General features: G+C 29.5%; 1 protein-coding gene across 1 annotated transcript in view; it reads right to left on the bottom strand.

Moving 5' to 3' along the window:
- LOC117175369 (protein madd-4) overlaps nucleotides 1-18580 on the bottom strand; it is a 191255-nt gene that overhangs the window by 117517 nt on the left and 55158 nt on the right. Inside the window, exon 4 of the mRNA XM_033365077.1 lies at nucleotides 2713-3039. Within this exon, the coding sequence (XP_033220968.1) occupies nucleotides 2713-3039 (327 nt within the window). The remainder of the gene's footprint in view (nucleotides 1-2712; nucleotides 3040-18580) is intronic.

Below are 18580 nucleotides of genomic sequence, written 5' to 3'. Positions count from 1 at the left end.
TCAGATTTTTCATAATTTTATCAGTAAAATGAGTTTCGAAGATCTAAAGAATTAATTAAATATATAAATTTGCACAATAATTGAAAAATTAAAAAAACATATTTTTACAATAATCTATAAAATATTATTTAATCGAAAATTTAAACTACGTTATTTTTGAAGGTTCCCAGTTATAGCATAGTTTTTTTTAGGCAATTAAGCAAAAATTACAGATTAATTTATAGAGAGACTTGTGAAATTGGAAAGATACTTCATAAGTGTTTAGTTTTTAATGCTTTTTTCGGAATTTTTATATCCAACAAGATTGAAATTTCAAAATTTTATATCCGCAAAATTTTCATTGTTTTAAATATAAAAGTCTTAATTTTCAAAAAAAAAAAAAAGTAATGCGCTTTAATTTTTTAGTTTAAACTGGAAAGTGCACAACTATTTTTTTCCGCTAAAAATTAACATCAGAAAAAAACATCAAGTTTCTCTCAGTGAAAGAAACTCGCTAGAATTTTTTCAAATTGAAAACAAAATTTGGTGGTTCCAGGAAGATTAAATTTTTTTAAAAATTTTAACCTGTTTGAAATTTATTTTGTAGGTGCAAGAACTGTGGATTTTTTATACTGTTTTAGGTTCCAATAATAGAAAATTCAAAATAATTCAAAATAATTCAAAATATTTCTGCTGAATGAAGAAATTAGTTTTTAATTATGAAAAAAATACTTGTTTGGATTTGGCTCGATTAACATTTATTTTCTTAAAGCAAGAAAATCTTTTGCCTCAAAATTATCAAGTTTAAATTAGAATAACGTATAGTTATTTGATATTTTCAAAATAAGTTTTTGCTACTTATGATTTTAATGAATTGTTTACTTTTGTGATTTTCAGACTGCTATTAACAAACACAAAATTGTGTGTGAAATATACAATCGTGGCTTGTTACTTAAATTTAAGCTAAATAAGTTTCAGCTAACAAAATTTTCAACTTTAAGAAAATTAATTCTAATCTAGCCAATTCCAAAGAAGTGATTTTTTTCATGAATAAAAAAGAAATCTTTTATTCCTCATGATATTTGTCATTATTTTCATTTTCGTATACTCACTTGTTACTTTGAACACTATATAAAAATTATTTGTTTAACATTTTTGCACCCATGAAATTAATTCAAAAAATTTTTTAATTTTACAAGTTTTAAAAATGTCCTAGCGCGATCATAATTTTTTTCTTTAAACATTGGTGTAAACAAAACTGTAACATATAATTATTATTTAAAAATAATGTAATTTCGCTTGGCATCGAAAGATTTTAGTTTAAAATAATTCAAAGCTAAAAGTTCATAAGACTTTGATAATTTTAAGATAAAAAATTGTACTTGTTATAGATTTTAGGTATTTTATTATTTTTACAGAAACCGAAATTATGAATAAAAGATGTTAAAGGCTTCTTTTAAAATTAATTCCAATTAATTTTTATCATTTAGAATTTTTTACACCTAAAATCTTAAAAAATTATTATTTTTAATATTTTATTTAAATATATTAAAAAACTAAGTAATTTGCAACATTCTTACTTTCGCATTAATAATATATTAAAGAATTCGATTATATCCAAATAAAATTGTGTCTTCAGATTGAAAGGATTTAAAGCTCAGACATAAATTCGAATTGGTTTGATTTAATTATATTGTAAAATTTTAATTATTAGCGAAAAAAATTATCAACGCTGTAAATTGATAACTTTTTAATAGTTTCATGACTGAAATAACGTTTGAGTTAATCTGAAGAATTAAGTGAATATTAAAATGGATATGTACCATCTAAATTTTCAGAATTTTTAAAAGTTCAAAGCACTTATTTTTAGAATCAACTATTAAAATTTAAATTGAAGCACCGGATTGAAGAAGTGTCTCTGCGCGCGGTCTAACGCGGCCAAGTAGGTGAGAGAGGAGATGGGTCATCCCCTCTTCTGCCTACTTGGCCGATTGTGTTTTTGCCCGCTAAAGTCTACTTTTTATTCGAAATTAGTTCTAGTGCAAAAGAGCATGAAATGCGTGAATATTCGTAGTGGTCCTGAGTCGGCACCAAATAGTTGGTCCTGAGTCGGCACTTTTTTTGTTGTTTTTGGTATTTGTGTGTTATTTCATTTTATAATGTTTTATAGTGTTTTTACTGCATGGTGACATAATCTGTTCTTTTTTTTGCATTCGAGCGGAAAAAATTATGTGCTGAGTCAGGAACAAGGAGTGCCGACTTAGCACCACCATTTTCAGAAAATCGACTTCTTCAATTTGCGCTGCATTGCGAACGCAAAAATTACTCTGTAGTGCCCCGAACAAAATAAGATTATAGGTTAAAGATCATGGTACCTGATCAAATACATTAAAGTGCTACTAAACCCTGTTTATCCTCTGTTTTCGACAAGAACTCTTACGGTGCCGACTTAGGACAACTCTCGCCTATATATAACAATTATAATCTTTCACACTCTTTCGCAAAATAGAACGGTGGTAGGGGGCAAATGGGTTAGTTTAGCGGTGTCGACTTAGGACAACTTTGCCTTTTTTATGGTCATTATAATCTTTCACACTCTTCCACAAAATAGGTGAGGGGGGGGGGGGTTAAAGGGGATAGATAAGCCGTCTAGAGTGAAAACAAATTTCGTAATGCTTCTCAAATTTTGGAAAAACCGGTTGAAAAAATTAAAGAAAAATGGCAAACACTTACCAAGCACTCTCCACCAATGCAGACGTCGAGACTTTCAGGCCGACATCTCGTACCATCCTTCACTTTTTCAGCAAGCTGTACAATTATAATTTCTTCAGAGTCGATACTTGTTATATATTCGTCCTCATTTGTGAGGACTCTTCCTTGCAGTAACTTCTGATTTCTACTATCGGAAATGTCGTCCAGCGATTGTTCTCCACGACAGATCAAGGAACACGGTCTCGTAGAATCGTAATAGGGAAACCATTTCAAGAGGCGACTACCGTATGGCACATTGTCAAAAGTTGTACACTGTTCTGCACGATAATTGCTTGGATTTTCACAGGGCTGCAAAAAAAATTTAATTAAGAAATTAAAATAGATAGCAACTCAAAATTCTATTTTTGATGTGATAACTTCTAATGGCAAGGTGTGAACGCGATAAACTGGGTAACACTTCTAGGGTAACGCTTCCTCTCCTCTATCTCTCCTTCGCTTCTCCCACTGAATGACTCTTTCAATATCCCTTCCTCTTTATCTCTTCTTCGCTTCTCTCACTGACTGACTCTTTCGATCCCTCTCTCTCTATGCCTTTCCTTCGCTTCTTTCACTTCTCTCTCTCTCTCTCTCTTACGCTCAATGTCTTTCTCTCCGTCCTTCGTTCTCAAACTGACACTGATACTCTGACAGAATTAGCAGTATAGCGGCATGCGCTCTTCTAGAAGGTCGTTAGAGGTGCTAACTGTTTGCAATACAATTACTTATTATATTGAGGCAAGCGTGGCCTTCAAAGCAGTGTTGGAAGATAAGAAAATCAATATTTTCTTTATTCATAGTAAATTTTTTTTTAATTTTAGACTATTATACGAGAAGGAGCACCTTGTTCAAATTCGATCAAGCGGAAGTGGATTACGCTAGATTAAAATTTGAATATTTAGGATTATACTTGATTACTCGCAGTACCCAGGATTACTTGGATTACTTCCAATTATAAGTTGATTACTGCAGATTCCAAGTGGGTAACCTACAATTGAAAGAGGATCACAAGTAGATTACTAATGCGGACAAGTGGATTACCCAGAATTACAAGTGGAGCAAAAGCGGATTACCGAAGATTTAAATTACTTCAGAAAATAATAACTGTAATCCACTCATAATTTATAATAATGCAGCGAAATTATTTTGTAATACAGTTACACCCACCTATAATCCAGAGTATTCCAATTGTAATCTAGGTATTTGAAATATTTTGAAGTAATTGAAATGGATAATCCAAATAGTTTTAATTTTTTTGTTTGTTAAAAATTAGTTGCTTTTTGATTGAAAATCAATTTCACTGATTAAATATTTAAATATTCCATTTTTAGTACAAACTTGATCTTTTTAGTCTGCAAATTAATTTGGTTGAAAATCTTTTTTTTTTAAACAAAAATTTTAACGTTTTGGTCAAAATTAATTTTTTTGTTTGAAAATTTAGGTGCATTGTTGAATACTCGTATTTTATTTCAAAATTAATTTTTTTTTACTGAAAAAATAACAATTCAATTTTTGATCGTAAATTTATCTTTTCGATTGAAAAATACACCACTTGATTTAAAGTGAAATGTTTTCGTACAAAATGCAATTTTCTGGTTATAGATTCTAGATTTTGGCTAATATTTTGTTCGATTTCTTGAAAATTCGTCTTTTTCATTGACAAATAAATTTGTTTAAAAAATATTTCTTAGTCAGCAAAGAATTATTATATTTTAATCAATAATGCAACCATTTTGCTGAATATTAGTTCTTTTTCTTCCAAATTAATTTTATTCGTTGTAAATTTACTATTGCCGTTTTTTTTTAAATTAATCTTTACAGTTTAAAAATTTATGTATGTTGTTCATTTGCTTCTTTAGTGAAAATAAATATTTTTCATTGAAAATTTAGCTTTTTTGTTTTAAGCTAAATTACCTTTTAAAAAGTCAATCATTTGATTGAAAATGGGAATATTTTTGTGAAAAATTTAACCATTTTTCATAAATTAATCTACTTGGTAGGAAGTTCAAACACTTTGTTAAACAGTAATTTTTTGGTTAAAAATTTAACTGGTTTCTTGAAAAATTCAAATTTTGGATTAAAAATTTAACTAGTTTTGTAGAAATTTATTTTTTGTTGAACATTTAGCTGCATTGTTGAAAACTTGAATTTTTTTGATAAGAACTAAATTTTTCAATTGAAAATTAAAAAATAGCTTTTTTACTTAAAATTAATCTTTTTTATTTGAAAATTAAACTGCCTGATTGAAAGTGGAAAACATTTTCTAAAAAATGTAGTTTTCTGCTTGAAGATTCTTGTATTTTATTAAAAATCGTTTGGTTGAAAATTCAACTGTTTGATTGAAAATTTGTTTTTTCTTGTTAATAATTAATTTTTCAACCTGGAAATTTAACAAGTCTATTTTTTGTAAGCAAATTTCTTTCATTGTTCAAAATTCAGATTTTTTCTTTTTGTAAAAAATTAAGATTCTTGCTTAAAAATTCATCTTTTTGGTTGAAACTTGAACTATTTGTTTTTAATTAACTATTTAATTAAAAACAAAATTCAGCTATTCGGTGTGAAATTGATGTATTTTGTTAAAATTTCGTCTTTTTTGCTAGAAAATTAATCTTCATGATAGGAAATTTAACTAATTAATTTTACTTATTCGTTCAAAATTTACTTTGTAGTTGGAGATTTATTATTGTATTTTACAATTCATTACTTTGACTAAAATTTATCTATTTTGTAGAAAATTAATTTTTTCAGGTAAACTTTTTTCTTCCTTTAAATTAAAAATAGAATAGCTGCTTCATTTTAAATTGAAAATGTATCTTGTTTAGTTAAAAATTAAACTATTTGATTACGTATTTGTATTTTCAAGCAGTAAAATATTCTTCAAGATTGAAAGCACATTTTTTTTAAATTCAACTACTTATTTAAAAATTCATCTCTCTGGTTGAAAAATTGCCTATTTTGTAAAAAAAATCGTTGTTTAGGATGAAAAATAAATTTTTCAAATAAAAAATGTAACTATACAATTTCGAATTAAAAAATAGTCTTTTTTAATCAAAAATTCAAATATTTATTTAGAAATTCATTTTTTGTTTAAAGTTTCCAGTTTAAAATATAACTATTTCAGTTTAAAATGCATTTTGTGGTTGAAAAATAAACTAGTTTCTTGAAAAACCGTATTTTCAAAGCTAAAAATTAATTGTTCAACTGAAAATTTTACTATTATATTTTAAATCCTAAATGTCTCTTGTTTAGTTCAAAATTCAACTATTGGATTAAAAATTCATGTGTATTATTAAAAACCTGTCTTTTTGGTAGAAAATTAATTTTCTTAGTTCAAAAAAATATAGATGATTAAAAGTTCATCAAAGTTGTTAAAAATTTTAAAATTCAACGTTTCGAAAGCTCACTGTTTTGAGCATCAGGGGAACTCATTGAAAAAGGTGTAAAAATTAAACAAACTTATTAAACTTATGGTGAGATAAGAATTAAAAGAATAATAATAAAAATTTACAAAGTAAAACGAAATTTCATGATTCATTTAATGGAGTAAATGATTGAAATCCAAATTATATGGAAACGAATTTTTAAAAAAATGGAAAATTATTTTTTATTTAAGTTGTTATGTAAAAATTCTGTAAAGAATTACTTATATTTGTAATAGTAAGAAGTGAAATCATAAGTATTTAAGAGGTTAGGTTACACAACTTAGTAGGAACCAAATCAGGCGACGTCTTTACGACATCGTTACAACATCTCTACGACAACTTTACGACATCCTATGTCCATGTCGTAAAGGTGTCTTTACGATATCGTAAATAAGTCCATACGACATGGACATAGGATGTCCTAAAGATGTCGTAAAGTCGTCCCGTAACTTTGTGCCCACTGGGAAGTGAAAAATTATAGTAACCCTATTTAAATTACCAAAACTATTGTTTATGTTGTAGAATTGTTTTAATAAATATAAAATTTGCACGAGAATAAGCTTAGCTTATAATGTTTAAAAATAAAATATTAATTATTACGAGCGCTGGATGTGATTGCATCCTGCTCCCATATGAATTACTCCAAAAGTGACTGTCATAAATATCGACTAATCTACCTAGTAGGCACAAAGTTTGGCAACGTCTTTACGACATCGTTACGACATCCTCACGACGACTTTACGACCTCCTATGTCCATGTCGTTAAGGTGTCTCTACGATATCGTAAAAAAGTCGTATGATCTGACAATGTCTTTACGATATCACAAAGATACCTAAACGACATTATAATAGGATGTCGTAAAGATGTCGTAACGATGTCGTAAAGACGTCGCCAAATTTTGTGCCCACTGGGTATCATAGAATGATTCAGAAGAAAAGGCGCCACGTTTAAAACCAACAAATTTCACATCGGACAAAAGGAACCTTTGCTGAAATGGTTTTTACAACCACAACAAAAAAGAAAATATCTAGATAAATGTCTCAATAAAATCATGGATTAATACCAGCTTAATGAATCGTAAAATTCTATTTTAGAATTTCTTCTGTGAAATTATCACAATATTAACTATAATTTTTCACTTTTGAAACCTAACCTCCTAAATACTTATGATTGCACTTGTAACTATTACAAATATAAATAATTCTTCACAGAACTTCTACATAACAACTTAAATGGAAAATAATTTTCCTCTTATTTTTCAAAATTTATTTCAATATAATTTGGATTTTAATAATTGACTCCAAGAAAAAGCATCATGGAATTTCGTTTTTAATTCGTAAGTTTTCATTACTCTAATTTATATTTCAGCTCATTATCAGTTTAATAAGTTTTTTTTATTTCTACACCTTTCCTGGCATATAAATTGTTACCAATGAGCTTCCCTGGCGATGAAAACAGTGTCCAGTGGGCACAAAATTTAACGACGTCTTTACGGCATCATTACGACATCTTTACGACATCCTATGTCCATGTCGTTTCGGTGTCTTTGCGATATCGTAAATATATCGTCAGATCATACGACTTATTTACGATTTCGTAAAGACACCTTAACGACATGGACATAGGATGTCGTAAGGATGTCGTAACGATGTCGTAAAGACGTCGACAAATTTTGTGCCCACTCGGTGCTTTTTCGAAAAGTTGGGAAAAATTTGAAATGAAAACTTGTGCGATAGAGTTATAAGTAACTTCTGTTGTTCTTTTTTTATCCTGAGTAGTTCGTTTTGGTCGAGAATTTCAGTGAGTGTAATCCGACGTAATCCTCGGTAATTCAGAGTAATTTTGCAATATAGATAAATTAATCCAAGGTAATGCAATATAATCCGAGGTAATCCACGTCCCTCTGACCGCATTTCTGGCAGTTTTTCCCCCTCCTCTCGCTCATATTAAATAATAATTGTATTGGAGAAAAGTGTCTGTGCGGAAAAGTCCACATTCTTGTTTGACATTCAGCCTAAATATATTTTCACAGGTAATGTTTCTTCATTCCCTTTTCTTTGTATGATGATGATTATTGTTAACATCGTCCAACACGTACATTTTCTATCTCTTAGAGCGAATAAAAAGAGCCATGTTATCGCAACACGTGCTCGCGTTTTCTCATATTCGAAGAGATGTCACTTTGCCCGGAAGTAGATAGGAAAATGGCTATTCTCCTGGTCACGTAGGAAAGAGCACTTGGACCCACTCTGAACTATATGAACGCTTATGGGTTCTTCGTTCGTGAGCGTCTGCAAAATGACTCTATTAACAAGATTTTTGCACTATTTTTCAGTTTTTTGTTTATCAACTTATTTTATTCATTTATTATTTAGTCATTTGTTATTAGGAATAATAATCTTGGCATTCATTCATTTACTTTGGCTAACCAGTGGGCACAAAGTTTGGCGACGTCTTTAAGACATCGTTACGACATCTTTACGACAACTTTACGACATCCTATGTCCATCTCGTTAAGGCGTCTCTACGACATCGTGAATAAGTCGAATGATCTGATAATGTCTTTACAATATCGCAAAGACACCGAAACGACATGGACATAGGATGTCGTAAAGTAGTCGTAAAGATGTCGTAACGATGTCGTAAGGACGTCGCCAAATTTTGTGCCTGGATTGACAACCCTGGTGAAAATTTCGGATAGGAATTTATTTCGAAATCTGTATCCGAGCCAACTCGAATCAATCCTAACTAATCCAAAACAAGGTCTATATTTCGGTCGATCCAAATCGGGTAAAAATTATGCTGATTCAATCCGGTTCAATCAGAACTTCAAATCCGAACCAGTGCAAATAAGATTTTCAATTTGAGTGAATCCGAATCATTTCGAACTCAGATTGAAATATACTGAACTTTCAATCCGAATGAATCTGAATGAATCCGTCTTCGGGTCGAATTGGATTCATTCGGATAGAAAATAGGTGTGGGTCAATCCGAGGTCGGTTTTAGGCGTATTGCAAATTTGTGCTCAGATTGATTGGGTATGAATCGGATTGAGTCAAAGCAATTTGTAATCTGCTTATGATTTGGAGTAATTCAATTCGTCCAGAGTACTAATAAAATCATTAAAATTGTAAGCCTGAGTACACTTGTAATCTGGGATAATCCACTTGTAATTCTCAATACTACTCTTGTAATCCAGAGTATTGCAGTTCTCATCAAAGTAATCTGAAGTAAACTTTCAAACCAAACCATTCAGAGTACTTTAGGTAATCCAATTAATCCATTTTTAATCCAGATTATTCATCCTATAATCCCGAAAATTCTGCTTTGTATCAAGAAAATTGAAAAGTAATTTAGGTTAGTCAAGTTATTAGATTATAATTTAGAGTAATCCAGATGATTCGGAGTAATTTACACAGGTAATCCAAACAGTTTGCAACTGTTTTGTTTAAAAATTTGTTGTTTAAAAATAATTGTTTTTCTTAAGTAAAGATTTTAATTTTACATTTTTTTGTTAAAAATCAATTCTTTCTAATGGGAAATTCATGTACTTTGCTGAAAAATTGGCATTTTCGGTAAACATTAATTTTCTTTGTTAAAAATTTATTTTTCTGGTTCAAGATTCTTGCTTTTAACTAATATGTTGTTGAAAATTCGTCTTTTTAGGTAGCAATTATTCTTTAAGATTAAAAATACGTAAATATTTTTGGTTGGAAATTGAATTAATTGATTGAAAATTCCTCCTTTTATTTAAAATTCATCCTTTTGGTTGAAAAATTAACTATTTTGTTAAAAATCCATTTTTTTAATGAAACATAAATATCTCTTTCCTCTTTTTTATTTTCGCACCAACATTATTATTTATTTTTAATTTTTTTTTCAGATCACAATAGGAGTTTCTGTTTTGGTTTTTGTTTGTTCGTTGTGGTCCAAATTTGGTCGCTGGATTCTTGTTTTTTTTTTTAACAGGAGTATGTATCAATTTGATTATTGGACATTAAATAGGATTTTTAATTTGGATTTTAATCGAATTTATATTTCTTAAATTTCGACTATTTCCTTTTATCTCTTTTGAATTAAAGTCAAATTTCTGATTGGAAATTCATGTATTTCGTTGGAACTTTGACTTTTTTGGCAAAAAATAATCTTTTGGGTTAAAAATTAATTTTTTTGTTTAAGAATTCAATCACTTGTCTAAAAATTTATTTTTATTCTACAGAAAATAAAAAAATGTTGTGAAAAATGCTCTGTTCAAAGATCATCTTTTTTGGCTAAAAATTCAAGTACTTTGGCAAAAAATTCTACTGTTTGATTGGTAAGTAACTTATTTTGTTTAAAATTGATTTTTTTTAAATCGTATTTATAATGAGAAAATTAATCTGTTTGGATGAAAATACATTTGTTTCGAGAATTTAACTAATTTGTTGAAAGGTGGAAAATCGTTGCTTCTTGATTTGAAATTTATTTTTTTTTACAGAAAATTGAACTAATTTAGTTCAATATTAATAATGTTACTTAAAAATCATCTCTTTGATTGAAAACTTCAGTAATATTGTTGAAAAATCGTTCTTTCTCGGTTATAAATTTATTTTTTAACTAAAAGTTTAACTACTTTAGTTTAAAATACATCACTTAATTTGAAAATTCTTCTGCTTGGCTAGAAATTAAAGTATTTGATGAAAATCCCAAAAATAACAAAGAATAAAAAATAATTTGTTTTTGAAAACTTTCATAGTCAGATTCTTATTAATTAATTTTATATTTAAATATGCCAAACTATTTAGCTCCAATTTTTGTCAGCTTTAAGTTTATCAATTTGAGATTACTAAATTATTTCAAAATATCTTCATTTTGAAAATGTTACAAAACATTAATCATTTTAAACTCAACTTTAACAAAAATACTATTATGAATCGAACGACTTAAAATGTGCAATTTTTTGTATTATTTTTTAAGAATTTAAAATCCAAGTTTAATATCTTCAAATTGTTCGATATTTAATTCCAGATTGAACAAATAAAATTTTAATTAAAGCATATTCATTCGAAATTTTTTAAGAATTAACATTAATTCTAAATTAACTGTTAATAATTAAAAGATTTAAAATAAGAAAAAATTGTGTTTTTCAAAATGAGAGTAAATAAAACTTGAACTATCTGATTTTGATACCTCAGTAATTGAATTTTTTTTTTTAATTTTGTATTTTTAAAATTTATTCTTACTTTCCTACCACCACCGCCACTCCCCCCTCACAATTTCCTCCACTAAACCCTCTTTTCTCATTTTTTTACTTCTCAAAACTCCCCTTCCCTACTGCCTTTCCCCGGCCATCACATTATCTCCCCTACTCATCCGCACTACACTATCGTCACTTTTTTCATTTCCCTCACTACGCTCCCACAATCACAATAATTTCCCTTATTTCCTATACATAATTTCCTTCATTTTTCCTACTTCCCCTTACCTAACTACCCCTATTTCTCTTATCATACTTTCTCCTACTTCTCCTACTTTCTCTACTTCTCATACTTCCCACATTTTCCCTCCATCCCCTACTTCCCATAATTTCCTCTCCCCTAACTTCCATTCTATTACCTTACTTGTCCACTCCTCATTTCCTCTAAATTCCCCTCATTTTTCAACCTCGAAAAAAGTACTTTCAAAGAAGCTCAAGAAATTTATAAAAAAATTTGTCGTTCCAAAGTTATTAATTTAATTTTACATTCGAATACTGAAATTACTAGTTCCAAGTGCCGGAAATTTTAGAGCAAGTAGGCACATTCTGATAATGAACGTTCACAAAGTACACTTCTACTTGTTTCCGTATAAACTTCCAGGAACGAAAAGGGTTCGTCACGTAAGGTTTAAAGGTCTCGGGAGAATTGAGTATAAGGTTGATGAGGGTCTCACGTAAGTGAATAAGTTCTCTAGACCGAAGATTGCTATATAATTGTTAAAAAAATATCAATGATCGAATATTTAAAAGTAGGATTTTTTGTTATTTAAATTATTTGAATGACAAAATGTGTAGGAAAAATATTTTGTTTGAACCAATCCTATCGGTAAATCATATTTCTTTATAATTCAAATGAGTTAAAAATATTTTACAACATTAAAAAATATTTGATAACAGTCTGGAAAATTACAAGACAAATATTGTTGTTTTCCTTAATAATTTAACGATCTTTCAAAATATTTTAGAATATTTTAAAACATTCTAGTACATTACAAAATTCCACATTACCCTAAAATGTTCTGTAATCATTCAGAAATGTCTAGATTATTCTAATAAAGTGTCCTATGATTTAGATTTTTATTAAACGTCGATTTGCTTTAGAAGATGCTGAAACAATCCCAAAATAAAATTAAATAACTTTTCCTGTATTTATTGTTATTTATTGTTAAGGGATTTCCGACTAGAATAGTTCAATAAAATAAATCTGTCATTTTTCTTTCCAGGAAATGTCCACTTCTTAAGTACGATGTTTAAGGAATGCTTCAACAACCCTTAAACAAAATTCAAAAATTTTCCCTGATCAAGGTGTTTCCTATATTCATTTTTAAATGATTTTTGGACACAATAGTTTAATAAAAAAATCTCCTGTGATTTTGCGTTGTAGAAAATCTGGATTTTCTTTCTGGCATGTTTAAGGGAAGTTCAATAAACCCTTAAAGAAATATTAAAAGTGTTTTTCTGCTAATGGGTTCTTTTTTACAATTATTTTAAGTGGTTTCCACCCAGAGTAGATTAATAAATAAATCTCTAAATATTTTTTCAAGAAATGTCTACTTAGTTTCTTGGAATGTTGAAGGGATGTTAAAAAGACCCATTATTTGAATTCAAAGATTTTTTCGACAAGTATGCCTTCTCTATCATTATTGTAAGTAATTTTCGAACACATTATTTAATTAAAAAGGTCTCCTATGACTATTCTTTTTAGAAAATGTCCATTTTCTTCGTGGGAAATGTGAATATGAATCTTTAACAAAACAGTTAAGTGATAACCAAACAGTTTAACCTTCAAACAATATGAATGAATCTTTCACAAAGAATGCCTTCTCAATCAAACACTTAATGGTTAAAATTTGAACAAAAAAGGTTTTAATTCGAAATAAAGAACAGGTAGATTCAACCAAATTTTTAATTAAAAAATGAAAGACAAAACAGAAATAGATTTTTGCTGCGGTAAATTTTCTAGTACAGAAAATTGAACTTTTCGCGTCAAAACAAAACAAAATTCAAAAGATTTGACATGGTGACCATTTCATAAATGGTTGGTGAATGTTATCACGTGAAGGTAATTTTTATTGCAGGTGAAGATTACTCTGAAATAGCTGTAAATAATGAATTTCGTTTTCTCTGGGATGGTGAGGTTACAATTTCAGTTTTATTTTCATTTCTAGTGACGTAGTTAATTAATTCTGACTTAATAACCTCACTAGCTAACTCATAACTCCTTACCCCTTGTTCCTAATTCATCACTCCTAACCTCTAAACCCTAACAACTAATTCTTAAGTTATAACTCCTAACTTTTAAATCAAAACTCATAAATATTATTTCTTAATTCTTAATCCACAACCTCTTACCTTTATATTCTAACTCCTCACTTCTACTACCTAGCTTCTGACCCCTAACTTTTGAAACCTAACCCCGAAGCCACAACTGCTTACTAAAAACTCCTAACTCACAATTACTAAATAATAACTTCTAACACACAACTCACAAGGGGAGGGAAAGTAGGAAAAATGAGGGAATGTAACGCAGGGGAAGTAGGGAAATCAGAAGACGGGAAAATTAAAGGAAAATAAGGGTAGCGGAACTAGAATAAGAGGTTAAGAAATCACGGGAGGGAAAGTAAAAGAAGTGAGGGTGGAGTATGGGACGGGAGGGTATGCAAGAGGAGAGTAAGTAGCTGGATTGAGGGTTGAATGTGTGGAGAAGAGGGAAAGCGAAGCTTGAGGTTTAAAGAGAAGAAGTAGGGGTGAAAAAGGGAAGCAGGATAATGTAAATGAAGTAGTGGAGGGAAAATATGTGAGTGGCAGTTCTTCACAACTTATTTATGTCTTAACGGGCTACGAAATCCTTTTTTGCAGCGCAAAGTGCTTACTTCGACTAATTTCTTTAGAACTCCGAACTCCAAATTCATAACTTCTAACTTTAAAAAAGTCCTAACTTCTCATTTCTAACCCCTTACTTTTAATTCCTGACTCCTAAATCACAACTCTTCACGCAAAACTCCTAACTCACAGCTCCCAACTCACAACTACTCACTAACAACTCCTAAGTCACAACTCATAATGGTAGGTAATGTAGGAAAAAATGAGAGAATGTAAATTAGGGCAAGTAGGGAAATGATAAGACGGGAATTAGGGGCATAAAGGAAAATGCGGGTAGCGGTAGTAGAAGAAGCGTTGGGAAAGTAGAAGAAGTGAGGGGAGGGCGAGTACGGGAAGTTACGGAAGGGCGAGTGGTGTCAAGAGGGGGTGTGGGGAGAGTTAGTAGCGGAAATGAGGGACGAATTTGTGGAAGGAAATAGAAGCAAAGTTCGAAGTTTGGGGAGAAGAAGTAGAGTATGAGGGACGAATTTGTGGAAGGGAGTGGAAGCAAAGTTTGACGTTTGGGTAGAAGAAGTAGGGGTGAAAATGGGAAGCAGAAAAATGTAAATAGAGCAGAGGATGGAAAGTATGTAAGCGGCAGTTCTAAACGACTTAGTTACGACTTAACAGTCTACGAAATCCTTTTCCGCTAGGGAAAAGTGCATACTTTGACTAATTTTTTAAAACTCCTAGCACATAACTCAAAACTCTTAACTTTTAAATCCTGAATCCTAACTCCTGAGTCCAAACTGTTATCTACTAATTATTATCTCTTAACTTCTAAACTTTATCATTGAAATCATAACTCCTCACCTCTAACTTTTAAATACTAACTCCTAACTTCTAAATCACAACTCCTTACTCAGAACTCTTAACTTATATCTCCTAACTCACATCTACTAACTGAGAACTCCTAAATTACAACTCACTAGGAGAGGGGGCGAGTAGGAACAAATGAGGGAACGTAAAGTAGTGAATGTAGGGAAATGAGGAGACGGGTAGTAGCAGGGGAAGTAAGGGGAGGGTGAGTATAGGACGGGAGGAGATGTGAGAGAAGAGTAAGTAGGGGAAATAAGAAGGGAAATTGTAAAAGGGAGGGGAAGCGAAGTTTGAGGTTTTCGGAGGTAAAGTAGGGGCAAAAATGGGAAACAGGGGAATGTGAATGGAGTAAGGGAGGAAAACTATTTAAATGCCAGTTCTAAACGACTTAGTTGCGTCTTAACAGGCTACCAAATCCTTTTCCACAGGCGCAAAGTGCCTACTTTGACTAATTTTTTTTTTTATTAAAAAAGAGATTATGATATTATAAAAAAGTTTTCTCGTCAAAGTAGTTTTCCCAGATTAGTAAATGCTATTCCGCAATTGGAAGGGAAAAAGACGTCCTTTTCGGCTTTAGATTCACGAAAATTCTCTACACGTTACACCTGATAATCCAATCGTAACGGATTTGAGTAAAGTTTTCCTTGCGCGAGATATAAACCTTGCATAGTAAGCGTCATACGTGCTTCAACAAGGTAAACGTATGCTGGCAAAAAAAAAATATTCTGATGGAAAAAGGTAGCAAAAAGTGTTCCAATGTCAATAATGCGCCCTTCTGGTGACTTTTGTTCCAACCTCATAACTTTTCCATTTTCACGATTCGCCAATTTCCGTGCGACAGCGCAAACAGTTTTATTCCGAGTTTCCACTATCGAACAATTCCTCCGCCCTCTGATCTCTTTTATTAGTGTTTTTTAACTTGCTCATATCTCGGTTATAAATTAAAAAGCGATTTCTATAGAGCAAAAATTTAATAGAAATAAAAAAAGTAATAAACGCTGTGCGCGCGATTTTTTTACTGGAAAATTTCTAATTAAAATATAAATATAGCATTTTTGTACTTAAGTATGCGAATTAAAAAAATGCAATAAAAAATGTAATTTAATTAAACTTTTTAAAATTAAATTTAAATTCAATTAAATTTTTAATTTGCTAGAAATCGCTACGCAAATTTTTTTACCAAAGAAAAAAAGAAACAATATTTTTACATTCTTATCCTCATTGAGAAGTGATTAGTTTTATGTAAACTTTAAATCAGTCGCTTTTCATAAAATTTTCACGATTTGAGACTCAAAAAATAATTTGTAACAAGATAATAAAATTGTTAAATTAATAGTTTATTTACTAACCAAATAGTTTGATTTTCTATTAAAATAGTTGAATTTTTAACTTATGAACGATACATTTTCAACCAAAAATGAAAAAAAAATCTGTAAACAAATTAATGTTTCATAAAAAGACAAATTTATAAAAAGACTCAATTTTTAAATAAATAATTTTTTAAACTAACAGTTTACTTGCCTACCAAATATTTTAGGTTTTAAGATCTGAAGGATACATCTTTAATAAAAAATGGAGTAGTTAAATTTTGACATAAAGAATTAGTTTTTTCCCAAAAAAAACAACTAATTTTCAATAAAATATTACAATTATTAAATTAATAGCTTCATTTTTTACCAAACAGTTGAGTTTTCCACCAAAACAGTTCAATTTTCAACAAAATTCAAATTCAAATAAAATAATTAAGTTATTAAAGAATAGGGTGGTTTTTATCCAAACATTTAAAATTTTTACCAAAACTGTTGTATTTTTAACTTATAAATGATACTTTTTCAATATTTTCAGATTAAAAATTAATTCTTCTCCAAGAGAAGGAATTTCCAAAAAATAGCTCAATTTTTTGATGAATAGTTTAATTTGTAACTAAATAGCAAGTCGAATAATTTATCGTCATGCATTTTTTTGGTTAGAAGAAAATTATCAGAATTATAGCATCTGAAAAATTCACAAAAACAATTGAAAATGAAGATTATCGTAAAAACTTGTTGAATTTTTTTGAAAAATTGAAAATTCAAGTTTGATCACACGAAAATAAAGTAAACTGGAAAGTTAAATTTTGCCTTTTAAATATATTAAAACATGATGAACACAGAAATTAAATTTTTTAATACAAGACCCAGGGTACAGTAAATTTTTTAATAAAAATCGTTTTAAGTTAGATTATAGTACTTGGTTTTAAACCTTTTTTTTTCACGCGACATATGATGAGAATTTGATCGTTAAAACCAAAGGAGCTTTAACAAAAGAGAATTCACAATAACTGAATTTTAGGTGCAGATGGTTTCACTTTTAATTTTTAAATTGATTTCAGTTTGCTCAAATTTGCGAGCCGTTTGCAGCCGACAATCAATAATTTTCATTAAGTTCCTATTTTCGTGTTTTCTTCGATAGGATTTGAATACATGAGCTAATATTTTAATATCAGTTAATTTATTTTTCAAAATTTATTAATTGTTAAGTAGTTGAAAGTGTGAATACAAAAAAGTATTTTATAAAGCAGGTCAGCGTATGGGGAGGAAAATAAATTGAAACCTACCATGGGATTTCGCGAGCATATATATCATGCACAAATTGACATCTAATTTTCGTCAATTAATGTCCAAAAGCGATGCGTAAACTGTGATTGGCAAATAACAATCAAGAGCTCAAACATTCTGGGAATGAATAAAGCAAGTGCAATATTCATGTTAACTGCGTAATGGTAATTTCTTACAATTGTCACCTTCCAATTATCGTTATCAAGTCAAGTGGGTTAAAATCGTTAATAATATTTTAAAATTAGATGAATTATTCTCTACTGAACATTTAGATTTAACTAAATTATTCAACTTTGAGTTTTAATCCAAGAAAACTTGTCGAAAAAATATAGGAAGCTTGGAAAATGAAAATCACTACAATGACAGGTTATGGGCCCATCGTGCGATTTTCATTCCCAATGAGACTCGACATTTGTACCGATATCTTGAGAAGCGACCATGACTTTTTACTTTTTTTAGCTCATTTTAGAGCTATTCATATTATCTTTATTTAAATTTTTTGCCGGATTTTATCTACCAACTGCTTTTTGACTATAACAAATATGAAAGAATTCTAAAAAGCATATTGCACGATTTGAAAATTCATCATTTTTAACCACTATGTTCCCAGATCATAATTTAAGAATGCTTAAGGTTTGATATTAAGTTTGTAATTAGTTAATTTTTAATGCTTCTGGTAAATAAATATGGCAAATATTTAAAATTCTTTAATTTTTAACGGTGAAGATAAGAGTGTATTTTCTTCGAGCAAACAAATTTCTTAGCGAAATTCAGGCTTTAAAAATTAGAAGATTTTAGAACTAGGCGTTGAAAATTGAATTCTTTTTTATTTTAGAAAATTTAATTTTCAACATTAAATTATAATTTTAAATGTTTATTATTTTAAATTTTTCTTTTTGAACGATGAAGATCAAAT

The sequence above is a fragment of the Belonocnema kinseyi genome, chromosome 6 (genome assembly GCF_010883055.1).
Source record: "Belonocnema kinseyi isolate 2016_QV_RU_SX_M_011 chromosome 6, B_treatae_v1, whole genome shotgun sequence".
NCBI classification, from domain to species: domain Eukaryota; kingdom Metazoa; phylum Arthropoda; class Insecta; order Hymenoptera; family Cynipidae; genus Belonocnema; species Belonocnema kinseyi.
This window is presented reverse-complemented; position numbering and strand designations above follow the sequence as displayed.